The sequence below is a fragment of the Mastigoproctus giganteus genome, chromosome 7, assembly GCF_048544385.1.
Source record: "Mastigoproctus giganteus isolate SK-2022 chromosome 7, ASM4854438v1, whole genome shotgun sequence".
Classification (NCBI taxonomy): Eukaryota; Metazoa; Arthropoda; class Arachnida; order Uropygi; family Thelyphonidae; genus Mastigoproctus; species Mastigoproctus giganteus.
The window spans coordinates 101,321,686-101,335,427 of NC_143581.1; the positions used below are offsets into that span (position 1 = coordinate 101,321,686).

General features: G+C 37.6%; 1 protein-coding gene across 1 annotated transcript in view; it reads right to left on the reverse strand.

Annotated features, from left to right (window-relative positions):
- The window catches only part of LOC150083111 (nuclear distribution protein nudE-like 1-A), a 246,800-nt gene that overhangs the window by 95,325 nt on the left and 137,733 nt on the right, over positions 1 to 13,742 (reverse strand). Inside the window, exon 7 of the mRNA XM_090378392.1 lies at positions 6,710 to 6,859. Coding sequence (XP_090234518.1) covers positions 6,710 to 6,859 — 150 coding nt within the window. The remainder of the gene's footprint in view (positions 1 to 6,709; positions 6,860 to 13,742) is intronic.

The following is a 13,742-nucleotide window of genomic DNA, read 5'->3' on the forward strand; positions in this document are numbered from 1 at the left end:
CAAATGATCCCAAATAGAAAGAAAACGTTTCTCCGCTTACCTCCAACAAACTTGGCAGGCCCGCTGGGATACCTCCAGCAAAGGCGCAATAACTAGAAAATTTCTACCCAACATACGACTGGTATACCCGAATTATCCACCGTGGCTCTCACCAGGACTCTACACCACCTACCTGCTGACGGGACACAGGGCCATTAGAGACAAACTACAAGGATTTGGACTGAGTGATACTCCGTTTTGCCTCTGTGGTGAACGTGAAAGCACCTAATGTACAGTTGGCCACTATATGAGGACCTCTATTGCAGGTTCATTACTAGAACACAGTTTAACCTCTGTAATCAAGAAGACCTCGCCATAACTGAAGTTGACACATACAAGGCATTCGCGCAGCTGGCCCAGGACCTCTTCACAAGGAGAAGAATGCTCCCACAGCCTCAACCACTGCAGTAAACAACCATGCCGTGCAGACCAGGAGAATTTCTACACAACCAGGGAAACCTTTCCAGATGATGAACTGACACCAGGGTGAAACAACCAAGGAATTAAACTTCAAAACTGAGTCTACCTGAAGTCACAATCTCTATGACTACCAACAGATTTATCCACCTGACGTGACAATCTCATTCAATACATGAGCATGGCATGAATAAGGTAACTGGACCTGACTTGACCTAGAAGTGACCAACTTAAAAAAAAAAAAAATAAATAAAAAAAAATAAGAATAATAATAAAATAAACAAATAAATAAATAAAAATAATAAAAAAGAAATCACAGTGACAACCCGATTAGACAACCTCATCCAGCACAGGCATTTGACAACCTGATCAAGACAACAAGACTACCATGCAAGGGCTCAGAGAAATGACTGCAGCACATTGCTGCCACCTAGCCATATGGCGATCTGGGCTGGTAGCCTTGACCAGCCTGCTTTCACTCCTATTCCTTGGTGGTGGTGGTGGTGGTGGTGGTGGTGGGGGGGGGAGATGGCTCGCTGTCTTTTCCTCCTCCTCCTGCCATCCCCCTTTCCCTCTGGTGAGGCATGGGCATGCCCCACTGACTGCAGGGGCCATCTACCCTATCGGCCCCTTACTTCTCTTTCTTCCCCCCCAGCCTTCAGTCACCCTACCCTTCTCTTTGACTATACACCGCGAAAGCCCCACACATCCAAATTTAAATTAACACCAAAATTATTGCCCGCCCCATTAGGCCTTTAGAACTTGTCATTTTAGCGTACAACCCTATGGTAATTTCGGGGAACAAATCCCACAGACTATCTCGTAATAGCGATTTTGCAATTATGCCACCGCGATTATCCTTTTTTTTTTTTTTTTTTTTTTATAGGACCCAGCCGCTGAACTCCCAAGAAATTAGGCGGCGGGATGTGCCAGAGTATAATAAATTTCAAGGTACACCTGGCCAGCCTCCTCGTTGGCATATTATGGACAACGTCAGGTCCCATCAGGGGCTCGACGGCCAATAGGCCAGAAGAACAATGGGCACAACATACTACACAACACATGATCCACACACTTTTAAATCTCTGGTCTTGACAGAGTGCTGTCCCTCAATACAGCGAAAACTCGGGGAGATGGGAGAAATTCCTGGTGCCGTTTGACCCTCAACATACTTTGTACTTGTATATACAGCGGAACTTCTCTATTATGAACTTCTATTTAATGAATTTCTCTATATTACAAATTTTTTTGCAAAACATTGCACATTGAAACGAAATTGCATGTAAAATTAACCCCATATAGCGAAGTGTTAGTATTTCTATAACGAATTTAAAAAATTAGTAAAAGCATTTTTGAAGATTTTCAAGCATTTACTGCTAAACAGGCGCTCAAATATACGGCCTCCTTCCCTCCGAAATTGCGCATTAGCATCTGGAATTAATCATCCTTTTAGTGAACACTTGTGGCCATTGACGCCCGTAGGAGCGTCTTTGTTTCATTTTTGTTACAGTTATAAAACCAAATGGGTTTTCTTAATAGTGGTCATAAACTTTACAATAAATAGGGTATATTTGTAAATTGATGTTGGCTAAGGGGAAAATGAAATTCGCTGCGTTAAACCTTTAGCATGTTGCGGCTGCAATACACAGAATGCTACCATAGTCGGTTTTTAGTAACGCCTACTGAGTGATATTCGCTTCTCACCTCAACCGTACCATGTGACCTTCCTGTCAATCATTATACGATATGTCCATTCTCATCTAACTGAACTCCCAGTAGATGGTTTCATGAATTTTTTTTTTTTTTTTTTTAATTTTGTTCTTTTATAACAATTTGTCATCAATCACATAGGCTATATGCTCTGGTATTTTTTTTTTTTTTTTTCTGAAAAGTAACATACAGCATACATTACCCATAAATTTTCTTTCTTTCATATGAATGAAAGCAGAATAAAGGAAATTCACAAAGTCGTATATTTCTTCAAAGTGATTGATACGAAAGGTCACGTGATACTGTTGAATTGGCAAGCAAACGTCACTGAGTAGGTGGTACTAGCAATTCACTATATGGCCAGCACAGCAAAGTTTACGGTGTAGGTATTGTCAAGAGCTGCAGTTGAGTAAGTTTTATGGAAACAATCTCGAAAAGAAAGTGTTTAAGTATTAATGATAAAGCAAAGATTCTTCATGATATTGACCAGGGTTTTATGTAAAAAGATATTGTGGAGAAATATGGCATACCTGCAAGCATCTATGATTTTAAAAAATCGAGAATCAATTTTAAATGCAATTGAAGGAGCAGACAAGAAGCAAATTAAGTTGTGTATATATGAAGATGTTGATAAAGCTGTTCTAAAATGGGTGAAAGTGATACATGAAATGAATATACCAATATCGGGTCCAATGATTAAGCAACAAGCTCTGAAATTTGCACAGTCCTTTGGACATACAGAATTTAATGCGAGCACTGGGTGGCTAGATAAATTTAAGAAGTGCCACAGAATTGTGGAAAAGGTTATTTGTGGATAAAGTGTTAATGTATGCGAAGAAGACTGCAACAGTTGGAGGAACAATACCTTAAAGAAGATTTTGGAAGAATATGAACCTAAGGATGTTTTTAATGCTGACGAAATGGGTTTATTCTTTAAATGTTTACTGAATAGAACACTTGCTTTTAAGGATTTTAAATGTTTTGGCAGAAAACAAAGCAAAGAAAGAATCACTGTGCCAGTTGGAGCAAATATGACAGGAAGTGAAAAATTAAGACTTTTAGCCATTGGAAAATCAAAAAACCCAAGATGTTTTAGAGGCACAAAATCTTTGGAAGTTGACTACTACACCTTTAATAAAAAAGGATGGATGACAAGTGATATTTTTGAAGAATGGATATTAAAACTAGACAATCATATAACAAAAGAAAAAAGGAAAATCATGTTGATAACTGACAACCGTCTGGCACATCCTGCCAGTATTTCTGCCAAACTTAAGTGTGAAGTTGTTGTTTTTACCAACAAACATAACATCAAAATTTCAGCCGATGGACCAAGGCATTATTAAAAATTTTAAATTTCATTACTGGAAGAGAATAATAATGAAGATTGTCAATGCGTTATCAGAAAATAGAAACTTGGAGGTTACAATTAACCTTAGAGATTGCATCACTGAACTGGCAAAAGTTTGGAAAAAAGATGTCCCTGAATACACCATTCAAAATTGTTACTCAAAAGCGGGATTTGCATTGAATACAGAAGTCGAACAAAAATTGGACAAACAAGATGAACTACACCTTTCACAACTGAAAAAAAAAAACTTTTGAACATTATTAGAATCGTTCGGACACATCGAAAATGAAATAACACTGGATAATTATGTTTATGTAGATCAAGATCTGACTACAACAGAACATCCAAATGAAGATGAAATACTGCTGAACAGTGTTAGATGCGACCATGATCACGAAGGAATTAACGATGACGCTGAAAACAAATCAGAACAACCCATAGAAAAGCCAACTCGCAAAGAAATGATTAACGCTTTTAAAATAGTCCTTATGGGTCTACAGTTTTGTGAAAATGTTCCTGATAAAGTTTTTAATGCTCTGAACAAATGTGAGGTTTTCTTTGAGAATACGACATTTTTTAATTGTACTGTGCAAACGAAAATTACAGATTTTGTTTTTTTATTTGTGATACTTACCGGTGAAAATTGTGTAAACGTAATTTAAATAAGTGTTTTTGAAATAAAATACATTAAAAATAAACGTAGATTCATTTTCATTTTCTAATTAGATAACAATTTCTAATAAAAAAGGTATTCTCTACATAACAAATACTTCCGTTTGCGGATACTTCCGCAAACGACCAAGAACAAGCATATAATCAACCACGTTGAGAACTAAGAAAGATGCCAACTTAATTTTGAATGTGAACTTTTCTAAGAAAATTTGATAAAGAAGAAGACTTTTTAAATTGTTTTACATTTATCATCATCAACGATGAACCATGTCCCAAATGTGCACTATGTCTTAAGACATTAGCTAATGATAGCATGAAACCATCACAACTGACAAGACATTTTAAAACTAAGCACCCAGAGCATGAAGAAAAACCTGTACAATTTTTTCAACAAATTTAAAGTCATGCCATATCAGACTGTCATTTTGCAAAACTTTAAGAAAATTAATGACAAATGTTTGCAAAGTCTCTTGAGATTTCCTACCTTACTGCAGAAGAGCAAAAGAGAAGAAGCCGCATACCACTGGTGAAACCCTAGTACTGCCAGATGCAGTAAGAATGATGGAAGTCATACAAGGCAAAGTCATACCTTGCAAAAGATTTAAAGATGCAGATAATAAAACAAATAACTCTGTGTGGAAAATTTGCCTTGCAGTTGGACAAAAGTACAGATGTAGCTAACATGTCTAGGCTTTTGGTATTTGTTAGATTCTATTTTGATAACAAAGTACAAGAAGACTTGCTTTTTTTTTTTTTCTGGGCCACTCAAAGAAAGGTGTACTAGAGAAGATATATTCTCAACAGTGGACGATTTCTATAATAAAAACAAAATTTTGCGGGAAAACCTGTTTTTTTAATTTTTATTCATTTATTATTATTATTTTTTTTATGAAAACCCCCCACACATGAGAGGTATTAGAACCAACAGTACTTGGTACTATGCATGAGTTGGAGGTTGAGAATATGAAAGAAGATATTTGTTCATATTAGACCTGAACTTCTGTAAACCAATTTTCAGGAAATACGTATGAAGGAAGGTTGTTCCAGAAAACGGTAGTTGAATGAACAAGGAAGATGAAAAGTTGGTTCTGCGAGTTTGAAGTTGGACAGTATATGGGTGTTCGGATGGTTTTAAAGGAGACAGCAGGAATTACAGAAGCCAATTCAGAAGAACAGTGCCCATGGAAGTATCTGTAGAAAAGGCATGCAGCAGAAACAGTACATCTATGAGACAGAGAGGGGAGAGATTGTTAGACATGAGTCATTAATTAACCTAACTGCCCTCTTCTGAATGGAATTTAGAAGCCTGAGAGAGGTTTTGGGGAACCGCCCCATATGTGGAAACAATATTCCATGGTAGGGTGGATTTGCAATTTGTACAGAGTGAACAGCTGTTTGGAAGAAAAGTAATGCCGAGAGCAAAAGAGAAAACCAAGTTTTTAAGATGCAGATTTTTGTAATATTTGTAAGCAATATTTGTAATGTGCTTGTGCCAAGAGAGATTAGAAGTCAGGGTAATCCCCAAAAGAGATATATCATCTAGACTAGAAATCAGGATATCACCAAAGATAAGCATAGGAGCAGAAGAATCCTGTTTGCGTGATATAAGACAGGACTCAATTTTAGTTGAGTTTGCCCCATTGGAGAATTACATGGAGATCGGCATTTAAGGAATTGGTAGTGGATATTCGAGAAGTTGAAGCTGATTGAGCAGGGCAAGGTTTCTCAAACTGGAAATTGGAGTGTAATGTGCTATCATCAGCAAAACAGATGATAGCACATAGGATTTCCAGTCAATGGTAGAAGGTATTAATATACAAGAGCAAAAGAGTAGGGGAAAGAACTGAACCTTGGGGGACACCAGCATCAGTGGAGAAGCTAGAAGACAGAAAGCCAGCTACCCTCACTCTCAATGAGTAGTCAGAGAGAAAACCGGATAACCAATTACAAATATCAGTTCACAAACCATAAGATGGAAGCTTTTTCAGAAGACCTTTATGCCAAACATGATCAAAGGTTTTTAAGATGTCAAGAGCAACTGCTTACATTTCACTGAACTTTTCCATTGAATTTGTCCATAAATGGGTAACATAAGCTAGAATATCAACAGTGGATAGACACTGACAGAATCCATACTGATCATATGGAAGGTTTCTAAATAGTTTTGAGAGTTGGTGATTAATTGATTTCTCTATTATTTTAGAAAGAGTAGAAGTAATTGTAATGGGATGATAATTGGATGGGAAGGATTTGTCACCCTTTTCTTCCTACCCAAACAGGAACAGGCACAGTTAATGAATTCAATATGTACGAATGTGTAATGAGAAACATTCCAAGGAGTATTTTTATAATTTATTCGTATTTCTATAATTTTGAAGTGTTATTGTTATAGGCAGATGATCACTGAACTGATGAAGTTTGTAATATAAAAAAAAAAAAAAAAAAAATTGCATGACATGAACATAAATTATCAAGAGATTGAAAACTATGATAACTATTAATCAATTAAAAAACACTTACTTCTCAATGAAGTTATTTGAATTTCAGTATCAATGTCAGATTTCAATTTATTTGAATCAATTTCTACTAGTTTATCAAATTTTTTGTCATTGTCGGGGTGCTGTATAACAAGCTTAGTAGACTGCTGGATTAACATTTCTTGACGAAGATCTGGTATTAAAAAAAAAAAAAAAAAAGAAAATTCAGTATTAACAACAATAATAATGATGATGATCATTAAAAAAAAATCAACACTGCTCACATAGAAACAACAATATAAATAATTAAAATATTAAATATGCTTTAGCATTTATGAGGGAACAGTCCAAGGGAATTGTCAATTTTGAAAACTGTCATAGCTATCTCAAAAATTAACTAGCAAACAGAAAATATAAGAGGTATACAGTAAACAATGTTTTGTCTGAATTCTTCTTATTCAATGCTTGCTAGTAGTAAGATTTAATTTGGCTGAAAAAAAAAATAAATAAAATAAATAATATATATATATTATGAAATCAACAGCGATTACCTTTATTTTTGATATAGGATGCTTCTTTTTCAACCAACTCTCCTAGTCCAACGCATTAACAATTATTTGTAAAGGCGATATAAAATTTATAAAAAATGTTAAACATCTTCCTCACTGTCAGAACAATAGTGATCCAAACCCCACAGTCTCAATATTGAGCGGTCAACCCAACTCCGGTCTACAACCACCATACCTCTGCCAGCAAGGAAAACATTACGTCAATGAACATTAAAATTAAGATTTAAAATTTTAAATGGTCTAAAAAGCTTGGCTGCATATGGAGCAGGAATGATGAAAAAAATTGCTCCTTATGCAGCTAAACTTTTTAGACCATTTAATTTTAAATCTTAATTTTAATGTTGTTATGGAATGATGAGAACAATTGCTCCATATGCAGCTAAGGTTTTTAGACCATTTAATTTTAAATCTTAATTTTTAATGTCGATTGATGTAATGTTTTCCTTGCTGGCAGAGATATGGTGGTTGAAGACTGGAGTTGGGTTGAGTGCTCAACATTGAGACTATGGGGTTTGGATCACCATTGTTCTGACAGTGGAGAAGACGTTTAACATTTTTTATAAATTTTATATTGCCTTGACAAATACTTTTTAATGTATTGGACCAGGAGAGTTGGTTGAAAAAGAAGCATCCTATATCAAAAATAAAAGTAATCCATGTTGATTTCATAATATAATAGAATATACCAATTATCGAGCACTTAAAGCTCTCTATTATCAAATAATATACATATACATGAGGTAGAAGTAATAAATCTATTGAAATGTGTGAAAGTGGAGGTGTAAATTATACAAAATGCAAAAATTGGAGATACAGAAGGCATGAGAAAGAGAAAGAATGTGAATATCCTATATGATACAATGAATTAAACAAAATTATAGGCTGAACTGGATAGGCAATTAGAGAGAAGGGAACTGTAAAGCAAAAACGATTAGAAGTAATAGCAAGCATCGGATAAGGGTGGGATACATATACAGGGTGTCTCAAAAATATTGGTACAAACGTTTAGGGGAGGTAGGTAACATCTAAAGGAATGTGAATCGCATAGGAACCCATAACTGGAAACGTCCGGGAAAGTAATAGCAGAGCCACAAGAAGCAGAAATGAGACACAAGACAGTAATTAGTGGCAAACATTTATTTGACATAATATTAACAATGGAGTACGAGATGGATGTATTTCATGATGTTACAACAGATGCTCGAAGGTTCCACCATGAGACGTGATGCATACGTGACACCGACGCAGCATGGATTGGCGGACACGGTCGAACACACCTGGATTTCTTTGACAGTAGCAGCAGCACAGATGAGTCTTGCCACGACATCCATTTCTATCTCCACAGGCGATTCATACATGATAGATATGAGGACCCCCCCCCCCCACAGAAAGAAATCAAGGCTCGATAAATCAGGTGAGCGTGGGGGCCAGGCAAACAGATCTACCACGGCCAATCCATCGACGCCCAAAACGCCTGTTCTAATGGTCACAAACACACCTTTCATAATGGGTAGGCTCCCCGCCATGTTGAAACCAAATGTTGTGTCTCACATTTGCTGGAACATCGTCAAGTAACCCTGGTAGAACTTGTTCAAGAAAGATCCGATATTTAGCAGAGTTCATGCGGGATGGTAACAGGTATGGGCCGAATAAGCAGTCACCGACCATACGTGCCCACACATTTATTGGGAAGCGATGTTGTGCCACATGGGGGAGCACACCGTGTGGGTTTTCGTGAGCCCACACATGAGCATTGTGTGCTGATTGAATAAGCCTTCCCGAGTGAAACAAGCCTCATCCGTGAACAAAATATAGGCTGGAAAATTCAAGTCTTCAACACTTTCTTGGCGAAACCACTGTGCAAAAGCCACAAGTGCAGGATGATCTTGGGGGAGCAGTAACTGAACCCTTTGGAGATGAAAGAGGTGTAAGGAATTGTCGTGCCAGACACACTGTACACTGCAATGAGACACTCCTAAGGCAGAGGCAATGGCACGTGTGCTGGTAGTAGGATTATTCTGGACGGCATTCAACACACTTTCTTTCATGGTGGGAGTTCGCGTCGAACGTGGTCTGCCCGCACTATAGCTATTACCTCTAAATGATCCATAATCGCAGAAATTTGATGCACACGTGCAAACAGACGGTGGTCCAGTACATGTTTGTCTGTGAAGCGTTCTCCATAAATTCATTGAGCGGCTCGTCCATTGCCCTCTGCTAATTCATACACTAGGTGCATGTCTGCCAGCTCACAGTTCGTATATTGATGCATGCTCTTTGTGCAGCGACTACTGCTTGAATGAGTAAACCAATGAACAGCGCCGTCTACCGACTTATGGTGACTTTTCCGGTTATGGGTTCCTATATAATTCACATTCCTTTAGATGTTACCTACCTCCCTTAAACGTTTGTACCAATATTTTTGAGACACCCTGTATATATCCAATAAAAATTATGAAAAAAAATATTAACATCAATCACTGTTTACTTTAAATAAGTGCAGAGTGACTTAAATCATTGCACTTTAAATAAAAAACACACCATTATAAAAACTGCAGCCTAGTGGATCCTTTGTCAGTTTTAATAAGAGGTATAGAAAAAAATTTGATGAATTTTAAATATTCACTAAGTCACCAAACAAACTTTTTTTTTATGAAAACCTGAAGCACAAGAGGTATTAGAACCTATAGTACTTAGTACTGTGCAAGCTTGGAGGTTGAGAAGATGTAAGAAGATGTTTGTTGACATTAGACTTGAACTTCTATAGACTAATTTTCAGGAAATGCGAATGAAGGAAGGTTGTTCCAGAAAACGGAAGCTGAATGAATAAATGAAGAAGATGAAAAGTTGGTTCTGTGAGATTGAAGTTGGACAGTAAATGGATGTTGGCCACACATATTCGGACGGTTTTATAAGAGACACCGGGAATAATAAAAATAATAAACTGGGAAATTGGAGTATCATGGAAGTATCTGTAGAAAAGGTTTTGCAGCAGAAACAGAACATCTATGAGACAGAGAGTGGAGAGACTCTGTTAGAGATGAATCATTAATTAACCTAACTACCCTCTTTTGAATGGAATTTAGAGGCCTCAGAGAGGTTTCGGGGGCACCACCCCAGATGTGGGAACCATATTCCATGGTAGGGCAGATTTTACGATTTGTACAGAGTGAACAGCTGTTTGGAAGAAAAGTAACGCTGAGAGCGAAAGAGAAAACCCAATTTTTTAGATACAGAGGAAGCAATATTTGTAATGTGCTTGTGCCAAGAGAGATTAGAAGTCAGGGCAATACCCAAAAGAGATATAACATCTTGCCTAGAAAGTGGAGTATCAGCAAAGATAAGCAGAGGAGCAGTAGAATCCTTTTTGTGAGATATAAGACAGGACTGAGTTTTAGAAGGATTGAAATCAACTAAGCTGTCTTTGCCCCACTGGAGAATTACCTGGAGATCGGCATTTAAGGAATTGGTAGCGGATATTTGAGAAATTGAAGCTGATTGAGAAGGGCAAGGTTTCTCAAACTGGAATGTAATGTGCTATCATCAGTAAAACTAAGGATAGCATTTCTGGTCAATGGAAGATGGTCATTAATATATAGGAGTAAAAGAATGGGGGAGCAGGAACTGAACCTTGGGGGATACCATCATTAGTGGAGAAGTTAAAAGTCAGAGAGCCATCTACTATCACTCTCTGTGAGCGGTCAGAGAGAAAATCGGATAACCAATTACAAAAAAAAAAAAATTTTTGGCAAACCATAAGATGGAATCTTGTTTAAAAGACCTTTATGCCAAACACAATTCACAGCCTTTGAGATATCAAGAGCAACTGCTTGTGTTTCGCCAAAAATTTCCATTGAATTTGTCCATAAACGGGTAACATAAGCAAGAATATCACCAGTGGATTGACACTGACGGAATCCACACTAGCGATCTTTGATCAGACGGAAGGTTTCTCGATAAGTTTAAGAATTAGCAGTTATTTGATTTCTCCATTACAAGAAAGAGTAAAAATAATTGCAATGGGATGATAATTGGATGGGAGGGATTTGTCACCCTTTTTAGGAACTGGCTGGATATGAGCAAATTTCCAAGCAGAAGGAAAAACACCTTTGGAATAAGAAGGTGAAAAAAGGCAAAAAAGAACAGGTGCAAGTTCAGGAGCACAGGTTTTGAAAACAAGTTCAGAAATACCATCAGGACTTGGAGCTTTCTTAGAATCAAAATCCTTCTTACATCCTTTTGACTTTTTTTTTTTTTTTTTTGATTTGGTAGTTGTTGGCGCATCGGCTTCTGTGGCCATATTGCACCTCCCAAAGTTTTTGCAGTACTTTGATCCAAGCCCGAGGCGGGAATCGAACCCGCAACCTTTGGGTTGCCGGACAGGTACTTTACCCACTTGGCTAGCCCGGTCAGCCATCCTTTTGTAAGAAGACCACACTCACACACAGGTGGCATTGAATGGAATGTGTTGGGAATGGTGAAAGTGTTTTTACCAAGATCATTAATACATGAGTTGGAAGAAAAATGGGATGCTAGCATGTCAGCTTTATCCTTGGCTGAAGTGACAATGAAACCATTTGGTTTTAACAGAGGTGGGAGTAGAGATGGACAAAAGTTGCAGCCAATAACTCTGGCAAGAGACCAGAATGCTCGGCTACCATCAGGGCAAGAAGCAAGTTTTCTAATCTAAGCATGTTCAAAATCTAGTTTGGACTGATTAATAACTGCTTTACAATTGTTGCAAGCTTTGGGGTAGGCAGAAAATGAAAATGAAGAATTGGAAACTAGCCAATTATCATATGCAACATCTTCTCTTTAACAGCCTTAGCATATTTTTTGGAAAACCAAGGTTTAGATAAAGGACAAGATTTTAAAGTGGAGTGTGGAATAATGGATTTCATTTATACAAGAATAATTTCACTGACACGATCTGAGCAAACATCAACATCAGAAGTTTTGAAACAGTAATCTGACCCAGGAAAAGAAGAAAAGAAATCTTGCATGTCATCCCATTTTCCATTCCTGTAATGCCAAACAACAAGAGGTTGGGAATAGCCATGAGATAAAGGCTACATTGGAGAAGAGACAATCACCAAGTTGTGATCTGAGGTGCCTAAAGGACCACTCACTTTGACCTTACATTTAGAATGGCTGTTTGTGAGAAAAAGATTAAGCGTGTTGGCTGTCTGGTTAGGACTGTCCAATATTCTGGGAGTTAAATGAACAATCTGTGCGAGGTCATTAGTAATTGCAAAAGCCTCAGCATCTCGACCAGCTGAGTATGTGTGACTAGAAAACGGAAGCCAGCTGGAGTTGTGAACATTAAAATCACCAAGGAAAATTACCGCACTGTTAGGAAATTTGGACTTGAAAGTCAAGTTGCAAAAAGAGGAAGTCAAAGAGTTCCATGTGATAAGTGGAGTTGGGGTGAACAGTAAAGACTGTAGATGTATTGGACATAATGAGGTAGAGAGATTTTAAACCAGAGAAGATCAAAAAGAGGAGATTCCAAAATTAGAGATTACCAAGTGTCTAATAGGGAATACTGTAACGGACGTATGCCCAAGTACCACCTTTGAGGTGAAAGGAATCATACAGCAAATAATTTGGGCAACTGAGATGAGCAGTAGTTGAATCAACTGATAACTGAGATTCTGTTAGAAAAAAATACATGGGGTTTGGCAGACCAAAGTGGAAATGGACATCACTGAGATTAGAACTGGGACCACGTATATTTCTGAAATGAACTAGGAAGTGTTGAAAAAGTGGGAAGAGGGTACATGCTGTATGAAGTAATGAAAATTTTGGATATGGCGTACACATGGTCAGAATATACCCAGATCCTTGACATAACGTGGCCTCAGCAACAGCCCCCCCCCCAAAAAAAAAAACACACTACTCTGACTCCCCCAGTTATTATCTGGCAGGGTAGAGGTAGCAAGATTATACACCAGTTGATCTGGAAGCCCCCTCGAGAGTACAGTTAGTTAGTACACCTGACTGAACCAATAGGTTTGGTTATAACCTTTATGCTTGTGCATAAAGGTTATAACCAAGATTACAAACAGTCCCACAATTGCGAAGGTGTAAGCAGAGGATTTAGCTGTCACAGACCATCCGGTCTTCGCCATAATTGGGTCCACTTGACTTGAATCACCTGAATATCAGTTTCTTCAACGTTTTAGACTCCCAGATAGCAAGCACAGCTTGTCTGGCATATCTGAGAAAATGTCTGCGAACACCTCATGGACACTGATATTTCTACAAAGGAATGGTGCTATTCAGATACGTGGGATGCAGAATTTGAATATGGTGAGTACAATTACATGAAAACTGTCACAAGCTAGTATGGCTTGTTGTTTGCTTGTCATTTGGTTTTTAGGAGCATTAGCAACTAAGGACATATTGCTCCGGGGATATTAGCATAGGCATATGATGCAAGAAAAAAAGCTTATGCAACATCAATCAAAAAAAAAAAAAAAAACCACCACCCTCATTTCACCGTTC